Genomic DNA, 25,866 nt, shown 5'->3' on the forward strand with positions numbered 1-25,866 from the left:
ATTTTTTATAAATATATTTTATTTCCTAATATACTTAAAAATAATTATAAAATGTCTTGCTGTACTTCTAAATTATATATACAGATAATAAATATAAAGTACGTTTATATATGTAATTTTTTTTTCAAGAAAAGAAATATACTACTTTTTTGTGTGAGAAAATAAATTTTTTTTTTTTTTTATATAATTTTTCTTTACAGGAGTACAAAAAAAAAAAAAAGAGAAAAACTTTAAACAATGTTTCTAAAAATTATGATGTGGCCTTAAATTCAGTTACTAATATATGCCAAATGACATAAATAAAAAAATTTAAAAATTAATTAGTATTAAAAAAAAAAAAATTACACAATTTTAAAAAAAATTTTAATAATGACAGTATAAATATACATTGTGTTAGTATTTTAGAGATAAAATAATTAAAATAAAAATGACTTAAAAAAAAGTTCATATTATATTCGAAACAGGTAATTTATATACAACATGCATGCTATAATTTAAATTTATACATATATATATATATATATATATAATACATATAAATTAAAAAAAAGGTAATTAACAATTTACATATTGAGAATAAAAAATTAAAATTATTGAATATTTAGAGTTTTTTTTTATTTTCAGAAATTTATCGATAATTTAATTTTTTTTTTTTTTAAATTACACTTTTTTTTTAAGAAATTTTCAAAAAAATTATATTTTGAAATGCTATATGTATATTAAAAGAATACAGTATTCATTTTTTTTTTCTTATTCTTATTCTTTTTCTTTTTATCTTTTTTCTTTATCTTTTCCTTTTTTTTCTTTTCATTTCTTTTCCTGTATCTTTTTACTTTATTTTTCTATTCAAATATGCATCACGACAAAGAAATATAAATAAAACCTCCCAATATTTATATTATTTCATTTTTGAAGTATTAAAAAAAAAATATTCATTTTGATAGTTTAAAATTTAATTTTTAATAAACATCCAAAAAAGGGTAAAAAATTAAAAGAATTCAAAAAAAAAAAATTGTTCAAGTGAACAAATGCCTTAAAATATATTGAAAGTTTTTAAAATCATTAAAGAGAAACAAGTATATATGGTTGCGTTATTAAATTTTATTATGCTTTAAGTAATTTTTTTAACGTAATGGTTTTAAAATTTATGCTTTATTTCTTTATATAATTCAGCCAACAAATTTCTTAATATTTTGTTGCTTATTGCATTAAAAAAAAATATATATTTTTAATTTATGAATTTTTTTATTTTTATATATTTTTTGAAAGAAGTATTCAGCCACATATATATATATTTTAATATTTTTTTACGATATTATTTTGTACTACAATAATGTATAAACTTCATGTATTTTTTGTAAAGTTTCTTAAAATATTTACAATAATTATAATTTTTTTTTTTTTTTTACATAATGTTATATTAAATGCATAATGATAGCTTTATAAAATCAATTTTTTTTTTTTTTTTTTAATTTATGCTATGAAAAAAAAAATAATATATTTAATATAAAATGTGAACTTAATAAGAAGAGGAACAATAAATTGATAAGAAGTACTTCACAATAGTTGTAAACAGAAACGTTGTTATGTACAAAAATCTTTTGGAAAAAAAGAGAAAAAATTATATTTTATGTATATACTTTTTTTTAATTAAATAATAAATCATTAAAAGGACATCTTTAATATTACAATATTTATAGTTGTTAAGTTCATATAACTTGTATTATATAAACATATTATTTTATTTCAAGATTTCAAAAAAAAAAAATTATTTTACAAGCATCAACCCTGTTTTAAATATTTAAGTGTATTTTTATAATTAAGAAGTTAATTTTTATTTATTTATTTTTTTTTTTATATTTATTATACATATATTCTATATTGTAATTGTTATAAAAAATATCATTATTCCATAATATGTGTTATTTACAAAAACAGTTTATTGCGGAATAGTTATATATTTTACCTTAAATCATCATTAAAAAAAAATATCATTTGAATTCTTTTAAATTTTAATCAGTTAATGCATAATTAATTAATTGAAAATAATATATATATTTTTATTTTATTTTTTTTTTTTTTTGTTAATAAATACATATAAATATATGTATATTCAGCTAGCAATAATATGAAAAAATGAAAACTAAAAAAAAAATTGAGGTTAGGAGGACAAGAAAATCAGCATGCGAAACAATAAACGAAAAAGATAGAAAATTTAGAGATAAAGTAGATGATATATCGCATAATATAAAAAAAGGTAAAAAAAAAAAAAAGAAAAAGTTATATATTAATTTCATATTTTTGATATTTATATGAATTTTATTTTTCAAAAATTCTTTATATATTTATTAGATGCATATATTATTTTCATAAAACTGAGGATTAAAATAGAATTCATAAAAATGATTTAGTGATTTACTATTCATAATTATTATTTATTTTATGCAATATTTAATTTTATATAATTATTTATTATTTTATTAAAATGTGAAAATTTTGTTTTTACTTTTAAGTTATTTGAGCTAAAATAAGGAATTTTAAGTATATATTGTAGAATAGTTTATTATCATAATACAATTATTATAATAATTGTAGTTTAAACTATCGCTAATTTATTATATCTAAATATTTTATCTTCTATATTTTATTTTTCATAAAAATGGTTTAGAATTATATATATATATATAATTAGTATGAATTATTTTTTTTATATATGCTATTAATATTTTTTTATATAGATATATTTTTTTTTTAGTTTTAACTATACTGTATTATTATTTTATATATATTTCTTTTACATATACCGTTTTTACAAATGTATACTTAGATAAAATTATGTAATTTATTTAAATTTATATGAAAATATATTTTTTAATAAATTAAGTTATTGCAAATGTTTTTATCTAATATTTTGTATGCGAGGATATTTTAAATACATAATTATATTTTTAATTTAAATTTTTATAATAATATTTATATTTCCTTTTTTGTGTTCTTAGAAGACAAAAAAAAAAGGAAAAAAAAAAAAAATATTTTAGAAATAGGAAAAAGTAGTAGAAGAAATTATATTAAATTAAATAATAATAAAATGAATTTTAAAAATGAAAAAATTAATGATATAAAGAATAATTTCAAGAGCGATTCTACTGGTTTTATAATAACAGAATCGTATGAAAATCATAATGAAGAATGTGGAACAAATATTAGTGAATTAAGAGAAGATAAAAGAAAAAAAAAAAAAAAAACACATGCAAATGATGAATTTTCAGATAATATTGATGCATTTTATTCAAATGTATTAAAAAGTAAAAAAATAAAAGGTAAAGAAAATAAGGTAAAAACCAATACAGTTAAAGATTCAGAAAACTTTTATGATTGTTTTGACACAAATTATATTTCAGAAAATAAATCACAAAAACTAACAAGTAAAACTAATAAAAAAAAAGAATTACTTGAAATAAATAAAAATATGAATGAAAATAATAATATTAATAATGATAATAATATAGATAAAGAAAAAAATATAAATGAAATGTTATTAAAAGATAATATAAACATTGATAAACAATTATTGTGTTCTAATTTAAATAAAAACGATCAAGTTATCGGGAAAAAAAGAAAAGGCAAAAAAAATGCAGAAACAAAAATAGAAAACAATTTAAAAAAAACTAGAAAAGAATATATAAAGAAGTACAAATATAAAAATAGTATAGAATACAATGAAGATAAAAGAAAAAGTTTATCTAATAATAATAATTTAAAAAAAAATGATAAAGAAAATTTTATAGATGAATTATCAATGAACAGTAAAGATAAAAATACAAGTATTGGTACAGGTGGTTTAATTGATAAATTAAATATGTATGATAATGAGAATAATGAAATGCATAATAGAAAAAATAATTTTAATTTAGATAATCTGTTATCTAATGAAAAACCGTACTACTGTTCTAATTTTTTAGAAAATGAAGCATTAGCTGATACATCTGAAAAAACATTAAATAGCTATTGCAACGCAGATGTAGATAATTCTACTGAAAGTATTTTAGGTAGCATTTCAAAAAGCAATAATAATTATGATATTTTTTATGTGAATAATAAAGTAAAAGATTTCAAATCAGAAGAACTGATTGATATAGGAAAGGTAGCTTGTATTGATAATAAAAAAAAAAAAAGTGACTTTAAAAAATTAGAAAGAAAAATTGAAAATAATGAAAGCACAGAAATTGCAAAAATAAATAATAATAAAAATATTATAAATGCTAACATGTATGCAAATAATAATGTAGAAAATAAAGATGGTTTAATAACACAAACAAGTATTCCTCCTGTTGTTGAAAAAAAAAAAAGAGGAAGAAAAAGAAAAATACAAAAAAATTTAGAATTTTTAGTGAATACATATAAAAAGACAAGTAATACTGAAAATGATAAATTACCAAAAATTCATATATACAAGAAAGAAAAGAAAAATGATGTATGTAACAATCAATTGTTTGAATTAAATGATTATAAATATATATCAAATAATATGAATTCATTTGATGAATCCTTTTCTTTAAAAAAGAATGCAAAATTTTGTAATAATAATAGTGCCATGCAAACTAGAAGAAAGTCAAAAGAAGTAAAAAGCAAAGATGAAAAATATTCTCCCTATGCAGATTATATATATAACAAAAATGGAGGCAAAAGAAAGTATACAAAAAGAAAATATAAAAAAAAATATATGACCTCTAGCATTTACCCAACTGATATTTCAATTAACGCAATAAAATATAAAAATAATAAAGCTTTAGAGAATAAACGACTTTTCCCTAATGAAATTTTTATGAATAAAGACGAATTCATGAATAATATAAATAATATTAATACTATATTTAATTTTAATGAAGAATTCTTAAAATTTTTATATAAAGTAAGTAAATGTAAAGATATAGATTATGATTTAATGCTATCCTTTTTAGGTGATATTCAAGTTAAATTATCAGAAAACATACAAGAAGAATTTTCAAATGAATTCTGTAAGTCACACAATGTAGATGACACCGTTTATGCTATGAATCAGATAGTAGATATTTTAAATAATAATAATGAAATTTTAAGCAAGTTAAATCAACTGGAATATAAGTTCTATTATGATTACTTAAAAAATAAATCGAAAGAAAATCAAATTAATGGCAATATAAATGAAATAAAAAAAAATACATTGGAAAATAACTCAAGGGATATTACACAAGATTTTAATGAATCGAGTAAGCAGTTACAAATAAATAACATTAATAATAGTACAATAAATAAAGAATATTATACAATAACTAATGAAAATGGTGAAGATGATAAAAAAATAAATGATTGTTCTTTTTCTAAAGGTAATTTAGAAGTGTGTGATGTTCAAAGTAATAAGATTTTAACTGATGACTATAATAATCTAAAAAAGGAAGATAATAATAATAGTTCAAAAAATAACATTTCAAGTATGAATAATGAAAATGGATTTACGAAGTTTAATAATTTATATAAAAAGGAAGATGAAAATAATAACTATAACAGTAGTAATAATAATAATAATAATACGAATAATGATGTTTTATTAAGAACATTAAATTCGGAGTCACTTACACAAAATAGCACTGATTTTGTAAATAAATCCAAAATCATTTCAAATGATTTATATTCATTTAATGGAAAAAATGAAAACATAAAAGATGGTGAAACAGTTGATAAGTTTAGTGAAAATAATAATGATACTCATTATTATATTCTAAAGGAAATAAATAATTCGAGCAAAGGGACAAATAATTTAAATAAAATTGAATATAAATATGAAGATTTGCATGAAATAAATTATCAGAATAATATAGATTTTGTATGTGATGAATTAAATAAATTAATAAAAGAAACATTAAAAAATGAAAGTTTATTTTATTCTAAGCCTTTAAAGAAAAAATATGAAAATATTTCTGAAAGAATTTTATATAAAAATTATATTTCCACAAAAATATATAAAAATAGTAATTTGATAAATAAAAGAAATGAAGATATGTGTTTAAAATACTCAAATGATTCTATTTATGAAAACAGAGAGGATAATAAGTTTTTAAAAAAGTACACTGAATTTTTTAGGAAACTTAACTTTATCAATAGTAAGAGCAAATTACATGATATTAATGATAATATAAAAAATCAAAATACAACAATCGACGAAATAACAAATTGTAACTTTCATTCTGTTAAAGAAAACTATAATGATAATGGTGATACATTACATCTAGATATGGATAAGATGAATGATTGTAATTATAGGTATAAATGTAATTTAAATGATGAATATAACTCAAAGAATATAAATAAAGTCATAGTAAAAAATGAATATAATAATAATAATAGTAAAAATTATTTAAATGAGAAGGTAAATATCAATAACGATATTACGGCATCTGATAATTCAAAAAAGATAAATTGTTCTATTAAAGATGATGGTAATGAAAAGAATGAAGAATATGCGATCAATCAGAAAAGTGAAGAAAATAAAGAAAAAAAAGATAATTTAACAAATATTTCAGATCTTATTTCCTTCTTTAAAATAAAAACAGAGAAGAATGAAGAAAACGAAAATGTTAAAAAAATGGAAAACAAAAATAATGAAACTAATGAAGAAAGGGATATTATGGATAAAGAAATTACGAATAATTTTAATCATATAAAAGAAGTCAACTATTATGATGTAAATGAAAATAATTTTTTGGGTCAAAATAATGAAAAAAAGAAGATAAATAATTTAAGCCAAGAAATAATTTTAGTACAGGATAATCATTTTTTAAAAAAGAAATATGACACAATGCTAATTAATAATGATATTAATAATTCACAAAATGATGAACTTAAAAATTACGATACTCTAAAAAATGTTCCATTTGATAAGTTTAATGTCAGCACCGAAAGTAATTCTTCTAACGATAAGGAAAAAAAAATACTTTTAGATGATAAAAAAAAATTTATTGAAAATAATCTTGATATTAAAAATAGCATTATAATTGAAAACAATTACGACAAGGGTGATAATGAATATATCACAAATATTTCTCATATTGATAGGAATATAAAAAAGGAAATAATTTTTTCTGTAAAAGAAAAAGAAGACGATGCTGTAAATAAAGATATAAAAAATTCTCTTCTAGATGAGAATGATATTTTTTATAACGAGATTAATAAAGATAAAAAAAATGAGTATAATTCTAATACTGAAGAAGGCAATATGAAATTAAAAAATATAGAAATCATAACTAATAATCTTGATTCAAATAGTAATGATAAAGCAAATAGTTCTTTTTTATTGAAAGAAGAATTAAATGATGTAAAAACAAAATTTATTGATTATAGTAGTAATAAAAATAATTTTTTAAAAAGTGAAAAGAAAAATGATACCTTGTCGATAAATCATGAAGATAAGGAGGCAGTTAATTGTTATAATTTAAATATTAGTAACAATACGGTTTCAAATGACATTGATGCACACAATAAAAAAACTATAAATAGTTTATTAAAAGAAACATTTGATTTAAAGAATGATGAAATTATTAATATAAAAACGGATAAAACACAAAAAGAAATTTTAGACTGTTTGAGCATGATATCTAAAATAAAAAAAATATTTTTTGATGAATGTACGAAAATGATTAATAATCAAATTTATCTTTTAGAAAAAAATTTTCGAATACCGAACTGTTCCTTATCTATATTAAAAAATTCATTTGGATATAATAGTAATAAATAAATTTTTTTATTTTTTTTATATATGTTATAATTAATTTTATTATATTTTTTATTACTTTTATTTTTCTTTTTTCTTTTATCAATATTTTTTTTATTTATATTATAATTTTATATAATATTAGTTTTAAATGTATTTATTTGTATCTTTTATATTTTTAATTTTTTTTATTTTAGCTTTAAATATTTTGATTTTTAGTTTTTTTAACATTCTGATTTATTTTTAGCTATTTATTTTTAATCTCTTAATTTTTTACAAAATTGAAATATTTAATTTTAATTTTTTTATTTTTTTACAACTAAAAGTATTCATTGTCGTTATATATAAATCATAGAGAAATATAAAAAAGTAAAAATAGGTTAAATAATATTTGCTTTTTTCATATAAATTTAATTAGAATTATCTTTTTTATACATATATATGTATAATTTTAATTAAACTTATAAACTTTATATATTTCAATTTATATTACTAAAAAAAATTAGCAATAAATATATATGAATTAAACATTTTATATACTCCATTATTTATATTTCTTTAATGAAAAAACATTACCATAAATATAAAAGAAATATATTAGAAAAATATATTTAATCAAAAGAAAAATTAGTTAATACATTATTTAATAAAAAAAATATTCGTCATTAAAGAAATGTTATATATGGTACACATATATTAACTAAAATATAAGCTTAAAATGATAGGTATTATTTTTGGGTTATTTTATGTTCACGGGTTGTTATTTGGCTATTCATAAATTTTTGTTAATATTAATTTTATTTTATTTGTTTATTATTAATTTCTTATTGAATATTAAAGAATAACAATAATTTAAGAATTTTAAATTTGTTCGATTCAGTTAAAAATGCTTTATAGGTTATTCACATTTAATAGAAAAAGAAAAAAATAAAATAAAATAATAAAGAATTAAAATACAATAAATTAAGTTAAAAATATAAATAAAAATTAAATATAATAAAGCTGTGTTAAAAAATAGTTCATATAATTTTTATACACTAAATAAAATAATAAATTTTAATTATTTGTCAAATTTCTCATATATATATATATATATATATATATATATATATATATATATATATATATATATATATATATATATATAATTATACATAAATAATTTTTATAAATCTTTTATTTTTACATTTATTTTTTTGTTCTATTATTTTTTTTTTCTTTTTATAATTACATTGTTACATATATAAATCTCTATTATTTTACAATTTATCTAAATACTGATCTAAAGATGGCATTTCTACTTTAATACCCTTTCTTTCTCTGATATTCATAATAATTTTATATACATTTTTATTTGCATCAAATGGATCATCATTTAAAACTGACCAGTGATCAAAAACACATTGTGGGAAAGCCTGCCCAGATGTAGCAGCACGTAAAGCTGAAGTGAAACCAAATGATTCAGCAACAGGCAAATGAGATTGAATTTTTATTAATGGAGTTCCAAATTTTTGTTCTTCTGAAATAACTATTCCTCTTCTTTTGTTTAAGACACTATAAACACCACTTACTACATCTTGTGGGCAATTAATATCAACAAGATATATTGGTTCTACTAGTTTAGGAAAAGCAGTTAATTCACATGCATATAAACACTTTTTACAAGCAGGCATAATTTGCCCAGCACCTCTGTGGATAGCATCAGCATGCATATGGACATCTAACATTCTGAATTCAATTCCTCTCATATTTTCTTCACATAAAACTCCCTCTTTTGTTGCCCATTGGAAAGCTGCAACACAATGTACTTTAATTTCATTCATATATTGAATACCACTAGTGTTATCTGTTAATAAGTTTGGTCCTATAGTTTCTGGACCAAATGCCCATATTTTTAATGCTAAATTTTTATCCCATTGGAAATTGCTATGCAAGTAGTTTGCTCTTGCTTTAGGATCATCTTTATCAGATACTTTATTTTTATCAATAGCTTCTGGTAAACCTTCTGCCAATGGATAAGCTTTCATAAATAAACGATTGTGTTTGTTTGGCGATTTTCCCAAACAAGTAATTGTGGATTCTTCAGTAACAGTTTCTCTATATGAAACAACTGGATCTGAAACAATAAAATCAATTTGTGCATACTCATCTTTTAAATCTTTTAAGCAAATTTCAATATGTAATTCTCCACATCCTGAAATAATATGTTCTCCAGATTCATCAGTAGTACATAAAACTAAAGGATCTGATTTGGCTAATTTTTTTAATCCTTCTACTAATTTTGGTAATTGTTTGCTATCTTTAGGCTTGACTGCAACACGTACAACTGGAGATACACTATATTTCATATCAGCTATGTTGTGAGCTTCTTTAAAGGTGGTAATGGTTCCTGATTTTACTATATATTGATCAACTCCTACTAAACAACAAGTATTACCACAAGGAACATCTTGAACTTGTTCTGTATAACGGCCCATCATTAAAACTGTTCTTTGAATATTCTTTTCATATAAATCAGTTTTTTCTCCAGGAACATAATGTGGTCCTTGGATTCTTACCTTTTGTCCAGTGGCAACTGTACCTGAAAATACACGACCAAAAGCATAAAACCTTCCTTTATCTGATGTGGGAACCATCTTAGATATATACATCATTAATGGACCATTAGGATCACAATTACGTATAGCATTAGCTGCTTCATCGTCCATTGGACCTTCATATAAATTTTCTACACGATATTTTTGAGCCTCAGCTGGAGATGGTAAATGAGTAACAATCATTTCTAATAAGGTATCTCCTGCTGGTAACCATAATTGCATGGCTTTTTTTAACAACTGTTTACCTGTTAATAATTTATCATCCCCTTTTAATTCTACTCCTATGTTAGTTAACATTTTCGTATATTTTTCTTTGTCATCATTCATAATAGATTGACATAAATTTAAAATAGGCTCCATAATAAATTGACAAAAACCTCTCTTATAACCTTCTTGTTGATTTTTGGACCATTTTTTTGTTTTTGCATCATAAAAACTATTACCCCACAAACGTTGCATCATTTTTTTTTTCTCTATACCAAATTTTTTTGCATAAATTCTAGAAAATGTTTCTAAAGTAAATGCCCATCCTTGTAAACCAGAACCAAATGAAACTGTTCCTTTTTCAGGATATACTTGAATATCTCCCATTAATTTATCTGTGTATGTTGAAATAATAACATTAACACTTTCAATAGTTCTTGCAAAAGTTTGATAAATATCTTCTACTTCCATTTGTAACTCTAATAAAGCTCTATCAACTTTATTTACATGTAGTACTGGTTTGATTCTTTCACCTAATGCTTGATATAAAACAGTTTCTGTTTGTACACAAACACCTTCAATAGTATCAACAACAACTAATGCACCATCTGTAACTCTTAATGCTGCTGTAACTTCAGAAGAAAAGTCAACATGCCCTGGGGAGTCAATTAAATTAATAAGAAATGGTCTTCTTCCCTCTCCATCTTCTAAATCATGTTCAAAATACATAGAAATACCAGTGGACTTAATTGTTATACATCTTTCTTGTTCATCTTGTCTTGTATCAGTGAAACGAGCATCTCCTGCATTTTTACTAGAAATAATACCAGCTTTAGAAACTAAAGAGTCTGTTAATGTTGATTTTCCATGATCAACATGAGCTATAACTGACATATTCCTGATCTGTTTCGTTTTGTTCATGATCTCACGAACCTGATCTACTGTAAAGTTCACCATTTTGTTCTATTTTTTTTTTTTAAACAGATATATAAAAAGATAAATATATTTTTTTTATTATTGTGAAATATAAAATTGCAGTATAATTCTATTTTTTGTTAAAGAAAAAATTTACTTAAGTATTTTTATCAAAAAATATTTCAGTATATATATAATTACGTTTTTTTATCTATAATTACTTATGGATACATTAACATAATTTTATTAAAAAGTATTTCTATGTGAATTACCAAAAATTATTTATTTATGTATATATATATTTCTCATAAAAAATTTACAATTTATTTTTTTAATAAAAATTTTACAAATTGCTACATTATTCTGCATTTTTTTTTTTTTTTCAGTAAAAATATTTGGTAAACATGCACAATTTACTTATTTTTTATTTTTTATTTTTTCTTAAAGAAATTACGATATAAAACAAGATATTTCTTTTTTTTTCAAAAAAAAAAAAAAAATATTTTTCAAAATGAATATATATATATATATATATATATATACGTATATATAATTTTTCTTTAAAAAAAAAATAAATAAAATATTTAACTCATATGTACATATATAAATTTGTATTTACATTTTTCTGTATAGATTAAAAAAATTCAAGTTTATATATATACTTTTAGTTATAACTAAAAATAATTAAAGTAAAAGTGAATATAAATTAAATAACTTTTTATATATATATGAATTGTATGAAAAAGTGTTTTGTTTTAGTATTTCAAAAATGTAAAATACATAAAAGTAGGTGTATATATAAATTTTTTTTTTTTTTATAATGGTAGGGGAATATTATATTTAAAAATATATGTATAATAAAAACTTGGTTATTTCTGATATGTATAATTTAAATGTATGTTTCAATAAGAAAAAAAGTTCAGTGCACCACAAAATAAATATATATAAATACTTTATTTTACTTATAATACTTTTAAAATTTTTTTTTTTTGGCTATAATTTTTTTCTTTTTATTATAGTAAATGAAAAATCATATGTTAATTATCAAAGGGTATAAATTATTAAATAGTAAACAATATATTTCTCAAATGTATGTTGCTCAAAAAAGTTTATGTACGTAAATAAAAATTAAGGTTTAATAATTTTGTTATGTAAATTAAAATTTTTTAATAGTTAATATAAATATACTTAAAATAAAAAAATTGAATAAAATAGAATTATTTTTTAAAAACATATTTCCACAAAATTTTTTATCAAATGTTTTAAATATAAAAGTTGTTAATAAAGTTTTATATAACATACATTTTTTTTTTTATTTTTACTGTAAAATTATTTTTTTTCTGTTATTAATTTAAATAAACATTTGGAAAAAAAAAGGAAAAAATTGCAAGAAAAAGAAGTTATGCATATTTATTGGAAAAAAATGTTTTTAAAGTGTAAATTTCAAATTTATTTTTATTTTTTAATAAATAACTGTGAAAAATAAAATGATCATCACTTTATGAATACATAATTAAAAAAAGAAAAAATATTATAAGGAAAACTTTAGTTCATATGTGTATATAATTCCATGCAAATATATTTTATGTAGTGTCTATCGGAGAATTAATTTTATAATGTGAAAATGTATATATGTTGAAAAGAGGTATTCTATATATTAGCCTTAAGTGAATATCATATTTAACTTGAAACTTAATACTGATTTAATTTATCTTTTAAACTATAATTCTTTAAATTTTATATATTTTGAGAGTATTATCGTTATTATTTATTTAAAGTATGTACTTACAATCATGTTTTTTTTAAAACTTCATATATTAAGGAAGCTATATTATTATTAATATTATATATATATATATATATTTTTACTTTTTGTATTTTCATTAAAATATTTTAATTATATTTTAGTTATAGTTACTAATTTTAGAATTTTTCGTACATTTATGAACAATATAAAAAAAAAGTGATGCAAAAAAAATACATATTTTGATAATATTTTACGAATTATATCATAATACTAACGAAAATGATATTCCTCTTATAATAAAAATGTTTCTCAAAAAGTATTTTATATAAATGAGACGATTTTTATTTTATAAAGAAATTTATTATTATTCGATACATTGACTTTTTAATTTATATCCAATTGAAGAGAAATAACTACGAATTTCCATTTAAATTTATATTATTTATAATAAAAATATAAATGAAATCATTTAAGGATGGAAATTTTCCTACGAACTTAAAAATTTAATGGATATACATATTTAAATTTTAGATAACTTTTAATTTTAATGAAAAATTCGTCAACTCTTTATTAAAATTGAAATATTGATATTATTGGAATTCTTTAAGAAAAAAAAAATAATAATAAAGAGGTTTATGTATTTGTGTGTTTATTTATTTAATTTTTAAAATATGTATTATCATATAGTGATAAAAAAAAAATTTTCATCTTTCTTAAAAAATAGGAAGATATGAACTGCAATTTTATTTTTTAAAACTCAACATGAAATAAAATTTATGTAGATATTTTTAAATTAGATTAACTGGAAATTTTAAAAATAAAAAAATTCTATAGATATAAATAAAAATCTGTAAATATTGTGTTTACGTTTGTAGTAAAACACATTTTGCTTTAACTTGAATATTGTATTAATTAAAGTAATTATAAAATAAAAATATTACAAGAAAAAAAAAATTCTTAAGTTTCCTTTAAAAAAAAAAAATAGTTTCACAAATTTGTACATTATATGATTTAAATAAAAAAAAGGGGGAAAAAAAGTATATTTATATAAGCATATATATATAAGCTAAAAAAAATTCTTAAAAAAAAGAATGTAAAATTTGAGTTAAAATAAATTATTTTAAAAAGATTGTTTTTATAGTTATTTAAGATAATTCAACAAAGATAAGCATAAATATTTTATTATATAGAAAAAAAAATATTACAGAAATAATGTATATATTTTTTATAAAAAAAAAGTGTTAAAAAGAAAATGTTTTCATTAATTAAGTCAATTTTTGCTAATACACAAAAAAAAGAGGAACTTAAAATATTAATTATTGGAGAATGTGGCTCAGGTAAGACAAGTTTGTTTAATTTAATTTCCAGTTACGATAATAAAAGCAAATATGATATCTTAAATACAGAAATATTAAGAAATCACGATCATGCTAACTGTGCTTTAGGATTCAACACTAAAAGCATAATCTTTAATAAAAAAAATTTGAAAATTTATGATTTAGAAGGAACAGCAACAAATACTATAAATATTTATGATTGTTATTATGATGATTCTAATGTTATTTTTTACGTTATTGATTCAAGATCTGAAAAGCATATATTTAAAACAATTATATATTTATCTCATTTATGTAATAATAGTATTAAAGATAAATACAACAGTGAAAATAAAAATGAGGACTTTTTTAAACCTACCATTATATTAGGTAATAAATCTGAAGATGGTACTTCTTTCTTTTCTGCACCTTGTATATCTAATTACATAAAGACAATAGATATTTATAAAAATGAGAAGTTTTGGAATTTTGTTTTATCTAATGATAACATTTTTCTAAACTATTATTTAGGCATATTACATGAAAAGGTAGTTGATTATTTTTTGGTAAATAATTACTCTTTTAATGAATTTATACTGAAAGAAAAAAAAGATGAAAACTTGTACTCAGAAATTATAGGAAAATCAAATAGTCTTATAAATAATATTAAAAATAATAATAAAGGCTACATTACCGTAGAAGAAGTTGAAAGTAATGAATTACTCTCTAATATTATGAAAAATATTATTAATGAAAATATTAGTAATTATAAAAATATGCCAATAGAAGTATATAATATTAGTGTACTTAAGAATAAAGGAATTTGTGAAGTTATTGAAATAATGTTTGAAAAATATTTTAAAAAAGAAAAGCACAATAATCTCAGTAATATATATAACATAAATTATGAAAAAGATAACAAAATAATACAAAATATGAATGAGCATATACCTTATAATGAAAATGAAGAAAAAGGAACAAAAAAAAATATGCGTTATAATAAAAAATATAATTATGATGCTATATTAAATACGAATGATAAATTCAATTCACAAAATATTATTTATAACGGAAACAGAAATAATACAATGAATAAATTGGTTTATTCATATTATCCTTCAAATCCAATAAATGACTATATTTCAGAAAAAAATTATCATTTCAGAAATAATGTTTATAAAAAGAGAATAAATAAAAAAAAGGAAAAATATTCAAGCATCCAAAAAAATAATTATATTATGTATATGAGTAATACAAATTCTGTTAATTTATTTATTGAACATATACAACATTTATATTTTGGTAGAGATAATTATGAAAATATTTTGGATAATCTTACTTTCACACATAATAAAAATGTAAAAATTAAAAAAAAATTGAAAATTTTTAAGATCAATAAAAAAAAAAATAATATAAGTGAATGTAAATTAAACAATAGTGAAGAGCAAAATACAACAAATGCAAAAAAAGAATTGTATAAAAATAATTATACAAATGAAAGAAAAATAAAGAAAAAAAAAGAATATAGTGAAAATAAAATATTAAGTGAAAAATTAAAAGAAGTAGAAGAAATTATACAAAAAGAAATAGAAAAAAAAGCGGAAGAAAACATAAAAAGTGATGTAGAAAAAAAAGTTGAAGAAAATATAGAAGATGAAATAGAAAAGAAAGTGGAAGAAAATATAGAAGATGAAGTAGAAAAAAAAAATGAAGAAAATCTAGAATGCGAAGAAAAAAAGGAGAATGAGGAAGGAAAAGGTCAACATAAAGAAGGGAAATGCAAAGTTTTATATGAAGAGAATAAGGAAAAAAAAGGACTAATAAATAAAGAAATGAAGCAATATATTCAAACAAAACACGAAAAAATATATGTAGTAAGTGAGGATAGAGAAAATGAAGACAAAAAAGAAAAAAAAGAATTAAATGAACAAATAAATGTGAAAGAAAGAAGAAAAAAAGGTATAAATGATCAAGAAAATCACGAAGAGAGAAAAATAAGAGAAAAAAAAACAAATAAAAATGTAAAAAATAAAAACCATAAATATGAAATTATACAAGAAAGTCATGGATACAATAATGATAAAAAATGTGATGAATTTAAAAACAATTCAAATTATTTTATAAACGAAAATTATTTAAAATCAGCTAGTAATTTAAGTTCTGTTTCATTACTTGACTCAGATACAATTTTAAAATTAGCTGAAAGAGGAGAAGATTCATGTAAAAATGTGTCCAAGAAAATGTCACAAAATTTTTTTCAAAAAAAAAAGGAAAAAAGTTTTATTTTAAGTGAATTACAAAATATTTATTGTTATGAAAATATAGAACAAAATAACAAGAACACAGAACAGGAAGTTAGAGAAAATGCATATGAAGAGGAAAAGGGAGAAGAAGAGCAAACGGAAGAGCAGGAAGAAGAGGAACAAGAAGAACATGAAGAAGAACAACAACAAAAAGGACAAGATCAAGAAGTAGAATATGAAGAAGAAAAAGAAGCAGAAAAAGAACAATCAGAACAACTAAAAGAACAGCAGCAAAAAAATTTTAAAAACAATAATATGTATAAAGAAATGAGAGAAGGAAATTATATGAATAATATTGAAAGTACCTGTTGTTCTTATAATAAAAAAGAAGCACATGAAAAATGCTCATCTTATAAAGAAATAAGCTTAAATAATATAAAAAATAATAAAAATAACTACATATATAAGGGAAAAATTAATAAAAAAAGATATTTATTTATGAAAAAAAAAAAAAAAAAAAAGCTTTTACAAAATATGAAGTTGATTAATATAGAGGAAAATTCTAGTAGTTCTCTTGAAGATGTGAACTTAATGAATATTATGTATGTTGATTCATTACACAAAATTTAAAAAAGAAAAAATAGTTTGTTTTCCTAATTTTAAAAATTATTATTTTCATTGTACAAATTTTTTATTAATTAAAAACTTTTTCTTTTTTTGCAGACAAATTTTTTTTTTAATTCATATATTTTTTTTTCTTTGTAACTTTATAATATTATTTATTTCATTGATGTTTTTTTTAAGTACTATTATAAAAATATTTGTATGTTTTATTTTTTGTTTGTATCTTTTTTTGAGAAACAAAATTATAGCAAAACTAAGGTGTTTTAGTGAAACACTTTTCAAAATAATATCTTTTCTTTTTGTTATGTGAAAGTTTATTAATTAAATGCATGCTAATAAAAAATTAACAGTGAAATGTATACTAAAATTTCGTTTTTGCGGCAAATGGAATATATACATAAAATGTACATAAAATAACAAAAAATAAGGGCAAATTTTAATGAAGATATATTTATTAAAAAAGGGTAATAATTTTATAAAAAGTAAATATATGAATGTGATAAAAAGAAAAAAAAAATAAGTAAATAAATTCTACATATTTTCAACTAATACTGATGTTGATGAACCTAAATAATTATTTATAGAAGCGCAACCAAATTTCATATCAAAATTTTTTAAAACAGTAATTAATGATACGAGAATCCTTGAGCCTGATACAGAAGTTGGATTTCCTAAGGATAAGGATCCACCATTTATATTTACATTCGATATATCTAAATTTAAATTTTGAATATTAAATATTACGTTAAGTGCAGATGATTCATTTATTTCGTAATAATCAACAAATGACTTATTTATAGTTTTTAAGCATTTCATTATAGAATAAGATATACTTAGAGGAAAATCAGATGGATAAACAGAAGCATTATCATAAGTTATAATTTCAGCTAAAGGATTTAACTGAAGCTCATTTATTTTTTTTTCACTCATTAATATAATTGCACATGCCCCATCACCAAAAGGGGCTATATTGTAATTTGTTATAATAGATTCATTACTTAAATTGCATATATTGTCAATATTACACTTTTTATAAATTTCATCACTATCAACAATACTTTTTTCTATGTCTAGTTTGTTTTTTTTTTGAATTACCAATGGGAAAATTTCTTGCTGAATTAAATTTTCACTATATGCATTAGCTGTTCTTTTGAATGAATTAATAACATATTCATCTAAATCAATTCTTGGTATTTTAAACTTTTTACAAAACAATTCCAAATTATTATTTTTCTTTAATTCCTTATTATTAATTACAAAATCATATCCATCATTTGTAATACTATCTTTAAATATATTATTCCCTATATTATATTTTTCTGTTCTTAAATTTTTTAAAAAAAAGGGACTTTGAGACATATTTTCCATACCCCCAACAATACATATATCTTTTCCTCCTTTAATTAAATCATATCCTAATGTTACTGAATCTAATCCACTACAACATAAATTATTTATTAAATACGTTTTAGTATTTATATTTAACCCTATAAATATTTTTATGCATATATATGTTCATTTTTTTTTTTTTTCGTTTTTATTCACATATATATATATATATATATATATATATATATTTATATTTATATAAACATATATATTAAATATTTGGTAAAAACCTGTAGTAATAATAATTTTTTGAAGTGGTAATGGTCCACAACCAGATGAAAAAGATTGACCAAATATTAAACAATCAATTAAATCTTTTTCAATTTGACTTCTTTCTATAGCTTTTAATATAGTAGCACTAGCTATTGAAAAAAGGGATATAGAAGAATTATATGACTCCATATATAAAAATAGTATGTTATAAATATATAAATGTATTCAATCTTTATAAATATATTCTTTTAATTTTTCTTTTTCTTTTTTGAAAAACCTAATTTATGTACAGGTATATGAGAAGTACTTCCGCATAATGAACCTATAGGTGTCCTAGCATAACCTACTATGAAAACTTTCCTTAAGTTACTTGTTAACATGATTTATTATATATCTTTTTTTCTATTAAGTTGCATTATATAATTTTCTTTTTTTTTAATTTTTCATTTATTATAACAATTACATTATTTCGTATTAAAATATATTTTTTTAAAATATAAATAATTCTTGGAACATAATTTTTTCAAATAAAAAATAATCTTTATTTAAAAATTTCATATTTCATAAAATATTGTAATTTATATTCAATTTTTTTCCTTTGGTATTTTATCAGAAAATAGATATTTATATTTTTTAACATATATATTATTTTTGTAAATACTATTTATTAGTATTCTTTACATAACTTGTGGACAATTTTGTGTTGTTTTTAGTTAAATTTTATATTTATTTTTTAATATAATTTTTTTATTATAAATAAAATTTTTTATATAATAAATTAATTTCACATATATTTAATATAAAACTAGAAATATTCGCGTATATCATATACCTCTACTTACCTTTTTTCTCACATTTTTTTTATATTTTTGTAATACCTCATAGATGAGTTTTTTTTTATATCGTAAATAATTTTAAATAAATCTTTTGAATTTTATATTAGTATTTTAATTATGAAAAAAAAAAAAAAAAAACTAAAATATATAAATATTTTTCTATTTTTAAAATAGTTTTTTACTTGATATTTTGTTAAATTTATAAAGAAGTGAAACATGTGATAATAAAAAGAATAAGCATTATATCTTATTTAAAATATTTTTTTAGAGTAAAAAAAAAAAACATACAGAATTAGTAGTATACTACATAGTAGAATTCCCAAATTATGTATATTACATAATATTATTTTTTTTTGAAGGGGATCTATTTGAAATTTCTTTAGAAAAATATTATAAAAAATTATATTTTGAAATTTGATAGACTTTTTTTTTATTTTTATAAATAAAGAAGTACCTTTATATTACTTGATGCTTTTAATTATTAATTAAAATTATTTACACAAAAAAAAAAAAAAAAATAGATCTAATGGTTGCAGAAAAAAAAAAAAAAGTTAAAAAATGTTAAAAAGTATAGTGCTGAGGTGTAAAAATAACATAAACGAAAATATAAAATGGAATATTAATGATGTAGAATATAAAAAATTAAAATTAAAATGGAGTGACAAAAATTTGGCATTAAGCATTTTTGACGTAAGTCCATGTAACAAAAAAAATGAAGAAAAATTAGAAATAAAAAATATGAGCATAATTAAACATATTACAAAAACAAAATATGATTTTGTAGTACTAGGAATTGGATATGTTGATTATCACAAAATATTAAAATCATTTAATAGAGCTAATATAGTTCAAAGAAAAATGATTGATTCTATTCATTCAAATTTAAAAAAAGTTAATGGTCAGTATATTTCAATTATTCAACAATGCCTTCTTTTAAATATTCCACACTTTTGCTTAGGTAGGGATAGATTAACTGAACTTACAAGCATTGGTACAGCAATATTTAGCAATCCTAAAGAAGTATTTTCCTTATTATATTATTTTATTATTAATAGTGAAGAAAATACAAAAAGTAAAAATGGAGTAATCGAAGATAAAAAAAATAAAAATGATATTGAAAACAATTTGCAAAACATATCTCCTAATTTTTATAAAGCATTAATAGTAGAAAATGCCTTATATTTAACTTATAATTTCCATTCCACATTGTTAAAAATAATAAAATCTAAATTTTATATCCCATTTGGTAGTGACGTTAGTAACAATGCTAATAAAGATAAAAATGTTAAAAAAAAAAATTTAAAACAAAAAATATTTTCCTTCTTTAATGAAACAGCATATGATGAAATAAATAATTTAAGAAAGCAAATTAAAAAAACAGAATTATATTCTGATTTTTATATACCCCCACAAAAAAAAGATATAAATATTTTAATTATATGTGATAGTGTTTGTGTAGATTATTTTTACAATTTAATTCAAAAAAATTTCTCTCTTTGGCATAATGTTAGTCCTTTTTATAATGAATTATTTAGTTTAGAAAAAAAAAATACGTATAAATTTACTTTATCATTATTCCTATTTATAATTGCTCCTGTCGCTTGGGCAATCACTTTATTGATTAAATACTTATATTATTCATGGATAGAATATTTTACTAAAGGAAAAGTAATCACCGTTGGGGGTGATGCATTCTTTAAAAATTCTCAATTAATTGATTTAAATGAGGATGATATGATTTCCAAAAATAATTATGATGATTTTTTGCAATCTTTAAATAATAATAAAATTGAATTTGAAACTGTAAGTCTTCTAGGTGGCTTATTACAATGGTTTAAAAATAAAAGTAGAAATTGATATTTTTATACATTTATATATATTTCTTATCTTTATGTTTTTTTTTTTTTTCAAATTGTTTTTAATAACAGTAATTATTTGCTTATGTCTTAAAATATTAAAATTTTAAAATATTATTATTTATACTTCTGTACTTCAAATTATTTTTTTAAATCTTAATTTTTATTATTGTGAATATCATATATAATTTTTCTTAACTAGGATTCCCTTATCCAAAAAAAAAAAAAAAAATCGAATAAAAAAATAATCATATTTATTATTTTAAAAACGAATAAGAAATGTATTTGTTATAAAACATACATATTTTAATAAGATTCTTTATCCTTTACATTTAATATTTAGAATTGCATCAAAAAATAAAATAAATGTATAATTTTAAAATTTATCTACTTATATCTTTCATATTTAAAACAAGTGAATTTTTAACTATCAATATAAATATAATTATTCTTTAAAGATATATTAGAATTTTTTTTTTTTTAATTAACCAAATTCATTTTTAGGTAACATCTATTTTGTGTAATACACTATCCCCTCTTTTTCCCTTTTTTGCACTTGTTCTTTATTAATTTTTCTTGTTTTTACACTACCTCTTACTTTTTTTGTTTGTATTACATTTCTTTTTATATTTTTTACTTTATCTTTTTCCTTGTGCTTCCTTTTTTCTTTTCCCCTTTTTATTTCGATATCTCTTTTACTTTTTCTTTTATTTATTCTTGCTCTTTTTCTTTTTTTTTTTCTTTCCTTTTTTTTCTTTCAGTTTCACTTTCAATTTCATTTCCTACTTCACTTTTTTTTTTCAATTTTAATTTCAGCTTCTCTTTTACTTATTCTTTCTCTTTCCTTTTTTCTTTTTTTCTCTCTTTCCTTATCCTTTTTTTTTTCATTTTCGCTTTCTATTACACATTCTCCTTCACTTTCTTCTTCTCTTCTTCTTTTCATCTCTTTTTTTCTTTTAGTTTCAATTTCAGGTTCTCTTTCCTTTTTTCTTTTTCTCTCTCTTTCCTTATCCTTTTTTTTTTCATTTTCTCTTTCTATTACATTTTCTCCTTCAGTTTTTTCATATCTTTCTCTTTTTATCTCTTTTTTTCTTTTAGTTTCAATTCCAGGTTCACTTTCTTTTTTATCTATTCCTTCTCTTTTTTTTTCTCCATTTCCATTTCTATCTACATCTCTATCTCTATATCTATATCTATCTATCTCTTTCTCTTTCTCTTTCTCTTTCTCCTTCTCTTTCTCTTTCTCTTTCTCTTTCTCTTTCTCTTTCTCTTTCTCTCTTTCTATCTCTCTCTTTCCTTCTCTTTTTCTTTCAGTTTCTCTTTCTATTTCACTTTCTCCCTTATTGATTCCTTCTTTTTTTCTTTTTCTTTCTTTTTCTCTCTCTCTTTTTCTTTTAGTTTGAGTTTCAATTTCGCTTTCGCTTTTACTTTCTCTTCCTCTTTCAATTATTCTTTCTCTTTTTCTTTTAGTTTCTCCTTTTACTTCACTTTCATCTCTACCTCCACTTTCTTCTCTCCTTTTTGTTTTTTCTAATTTTTTTTTTATGCTATCTAATTTTTCTATATAATCATCTTTGCTCTTTTTATATCCTACGAATTTTCTATCACTTACTTTTTTTTTTTTTTTTTTTTCTTTATCCCTTTTCAAATGTACATTTGTTTTTTGTTCTTCATCTCCCGTACTATTGTGAGAATCACAACTTGAACTATAAGAAATGCTATCGTAAGTAACCCTTTTTTTATTTAATATATTTTTATTATTACAAGATAAATGTGAATTATTAACATTTTCCAAAGACCTCACTCTCTCCTTATTTTTTTTTTTATCAAGTGATGAGTTACTACTAACAGATAAATTTGATTCAGAGGATTTTTTATATTCACTATTTATAGAATTACTTTTTTTTTTACTGTAATATTTTTTAATATTTTTGATTATCCTTAAAGTTTCTTCGTTGCTTAAAAGATTATTTTTTTTTGAATTTTTCAAATTATCTTTTAATTTCTCATGATTCATAGGATAACTTTTAAATTTCTTTTTTTTTTTCTTATCTTGTGATGAAATACTACTTTCACTATCGTTCCTTTTCTTTTTATCATTCTTTTTGTGAATAAAATCAGAATCATTATCACTTCCATATATATGTAAATTTTTTTTATTGCTTCTTCTCTTTTTTTCATTTACACTACTTACATTACTACTAATGGTTGAATTTGTATTTGAGTATTGACTGCTTGAGTAGTTTCTTTTATTTTTTTTATTATTAAAGATATTTTTCCTTTCATATTTCTTTAACTTTAATTTAATGGATGGATCAATGTATGAATTTCTTGAATGAGATAAATCCTTTGAATTTTTCAAAGAATTTTTATTTATTAACTTATTTTTATTCTTTGAATCTTCTGAAGAGTTTGAACTTCTTGAGGTTACTGAATAGCTTGATTTACTTGAATCTTTTGAATAACTTGAATTACTTGAATCATTTAAATAACTTGAATTATTTGAATAACTTGAATCATTTGAACAACTTGAATCGCTTGAACCATTTGAATCGCTTGAATCATTTGAATTATTTGAATCATTTGAATCACTTGAATTATTTGAACTATTTGAATCATTTGAATTATTTGAACTATTTGAATCATTTGAATTATTTGAACTATTTGAATCATTTGAATTATTTGAACTATTTGAATCATTTGAATTATTTGAACTATTTGAATCATTTGAATTATTTGAACTATTTGAATCATTTGAATTATTTGAACTATTTGAATCATTTGAATTATTTGAACTATTTGAATCATTTGAATTATTTGAACTATTTGAATCACTTGAATCATTTGAATCATTTGAATCATTTGAATCACCTGAATATGATGAAATAGATATTTTTTCNTTTTTTTTTTTTTTTTTTTTTTTCCTTTTTTTTTTTTCTCCATTATGTTCTACTTTATTCGAATGATTCTCTTTCTTGTCATAACTTAAATCTTCTATTTTATCTTTCTTCTTCTCTTTGTTAATCTTCAGAATTTTTTCAAAATTTTTTATTTGCCTTCTTTTTTTTTCATTAAGAATATGAGTATTTTCATTTGCGTCAATAGGACGATTTGAATTAACATTGTATTTTTCTTCAATTTTTTTATTTTTATAGTATTCATCATATAATTTATTTCTATAATTATTAACTAACTCCTCAATATTTTCTTTGCCTTCTTCTTTCATTTTTTCTTCATATAATAAAACATCTAGTTCTATTTTTCTTTTTTCAGAATGCTCAATAATAGAATAATCACAGGTATATTTTTTGTCTACTATATTATTCATCTTTACTTCATTTCGAAATTTTTCATATTCTCTTAAATTATTCCTAGCATGACGAATATGAGCTATATTCATTTGAATATATCCATTAGTACCTGAACCTCTTGGTGTTTTTAATCCAATTCCGTTATACATTTTGAAGATTTATTTATTTACTTTTTTTTTTTTTTGGGATATTATAAATATAAAAAATGAAAAACAGTATAAACTCTCTATTTTTAGTTAACCATAAAGAATTTTTAATATGCTTATTTCATTGTTTTTATTTGAAAAAAAAAAACTTTGACAAACATTTGTATATTAAATCATTAACTTATTTCTTCAAAAAAAAAATTTTATACTAAAAAATCCTATATGCATATATATTTTTTTTATAATATAATTTTATTTTTGAATTGTCATTTTTTCGTAATATTCTTCAAATTTGCAGTTTAATTTTTCACTTGTATATCATTCATTTCTCTTAAAATTACATTTTTTCATTTTTCTTTGAATAATTTATATTTTAATAAATATGCATTTTATATGAAAAAAAAAAAAATAAAATAAATTTTGAAGTTATTTTTATTTTATTTTATTTTTTTTTTAATATAAAACACAAAAAATAAAATTCTGAGAAAAATTATTTAAAAAAAAAAAAATAGTAATTCATAAAGTTGATCTTGTAGAAATAATACTTGTGTAAAATTAATTTATTAGAAAAAGAAAACGTAATCATTAATATTCATTAATTATATATTAGGAAACATGAATCATAAAAAATAAATTTATAGAAAAAAGGTAAAAAAAAAAAATAAAATATATAAAGTGCAAAAATACCTGAAATAAATAATTAAATAAATATATATATATTC

General features: G+C 19.7%; 6 protein-coding genes across 6 annotated transcripts; 3 read left to right on the top strand and 3 right to left on the bottom strand.

Annotated features, from left to right (window-relative positions):
- Nucleotides 1-3,088: 3,088 nt before the first annotated feature.
- PRELSG_1229800 (conserved Plasmodium protein, unknown function) lies at nt 3,089-7,771 on the top strand (the record flags this gene model as incomplete). Its single annotated transcript, XM_028678090.1, has 1 exon — nt 3,089-7,771. One exon carries the CDS (start codon nt 3,089-3,091, stop codon nt 7,769-7,771), a length of 4,683 nt encoding a protein of 1,560 aa, XP_028534414.1.
- A 1,235-nt stretch (nt 7,772-9,006) lies between these two features.
- Nucleotides 9,007-11,505, bottom strand: PRELSG_1229900 (elongation factor 2, putative; the record flags this gene model as incomplete). Its single annotated transcript, XM_028678091.1, has 1 exon — nt 9,007-11,505. The coding sequence occupies one exon, from the start codon at nt 11,503-11,505 to the stop codon at nt 9,007-9,009; it is 2,499 nt and encodes an 832-aa protein (XP_028534415.1).
- A 2,957-nt stretch (nt 11,506-14,462) lies between these two features.
- PRELSG_1230000 (conserved Plasmodium protein, unknown function) lies at nt 14,463-17,399 on the top strand (the record flags this gene model as incomplete). Its single annotated transcript, XM_028678092.1, has 1 exon — nt 14,463-17,399. One exon carries the CDS (start codon nt 14,463-14,465, stop codon nt 17,397-17,399), a length of 2,937 nt encoding a protein of 978 aa, XP_028534416.1.
- A 525-nt stretch (nt 17,400-17,924) lies between these two features.
- On the bottom strand, nt 17,925-19,375 carry PRELSG_1230100 (acetyl-CoA acetyltransferase, putative; the record flags this gene model as incomplete). Its single annotated transcript, XM_028678093.1, has 3 exons — nt 17,925-18,880; nt 19,013-19,144; nt 19,273-19,375. 3 exons carry the CDS (start codon nt 19,373-19,375, stop codon nt 17,925-17,927), a joined length of 1,191 nt encoding a protein of 396 aa, XP_028534417.1.
- Nucleotides 19,376-20,389: 1,014 nt separating this feature from the next.
- Nucleotides 20,390-21,688, top strand: PRELSG_1230200 (conserved Plasmodium protein, unknown function; the record flags this gene model as incomplete). The annotated part of the gene is made up of 1 exon (XM_028678094.1): nt 20,390-21,688. The coding sequence occupies one exon, from the start codon at nt 20,390-20,392 to the stop codon at nt 21,686-21,688; it is 1,299 nt and encodes a 432-aa protein (XP_028534418.1).
- Nucleotides 21,689-22,474: 786 nt separating this feature from the next.
- PRELSG_1230300 (conserved Plasmodium protein, unknown function) lies at nt 22,475-25,147 on the bottom strand (the record flags this gene model as incomplete). Its single annotated transcript, XM_028678095.1, has 1 exon — nt 22,475-25,147. One exon carries the CDS (start codon nt 25,145-25,147, stop codon nt 22,475-22,477), a length of 2,673 nt encoding a protein of 890 aa, XP_028534419.1.
- Between the last annotated feature and the right edge of the window lie 719 nt (nt 25,148-25,866).

The sequence above is a fragment of the Plasmodium relictum genome, assembly GCF_900005765.1.
Source record: "Plasmodium relictum strain SGS1 genome assembly, chromosome: 12".
Lineage (NCBI taxonomy): Eukaryota > Apicomplexa > Aconoidasida > Haemosporida > Plasmodiidae > Plasmodium > Plasmodium relictum.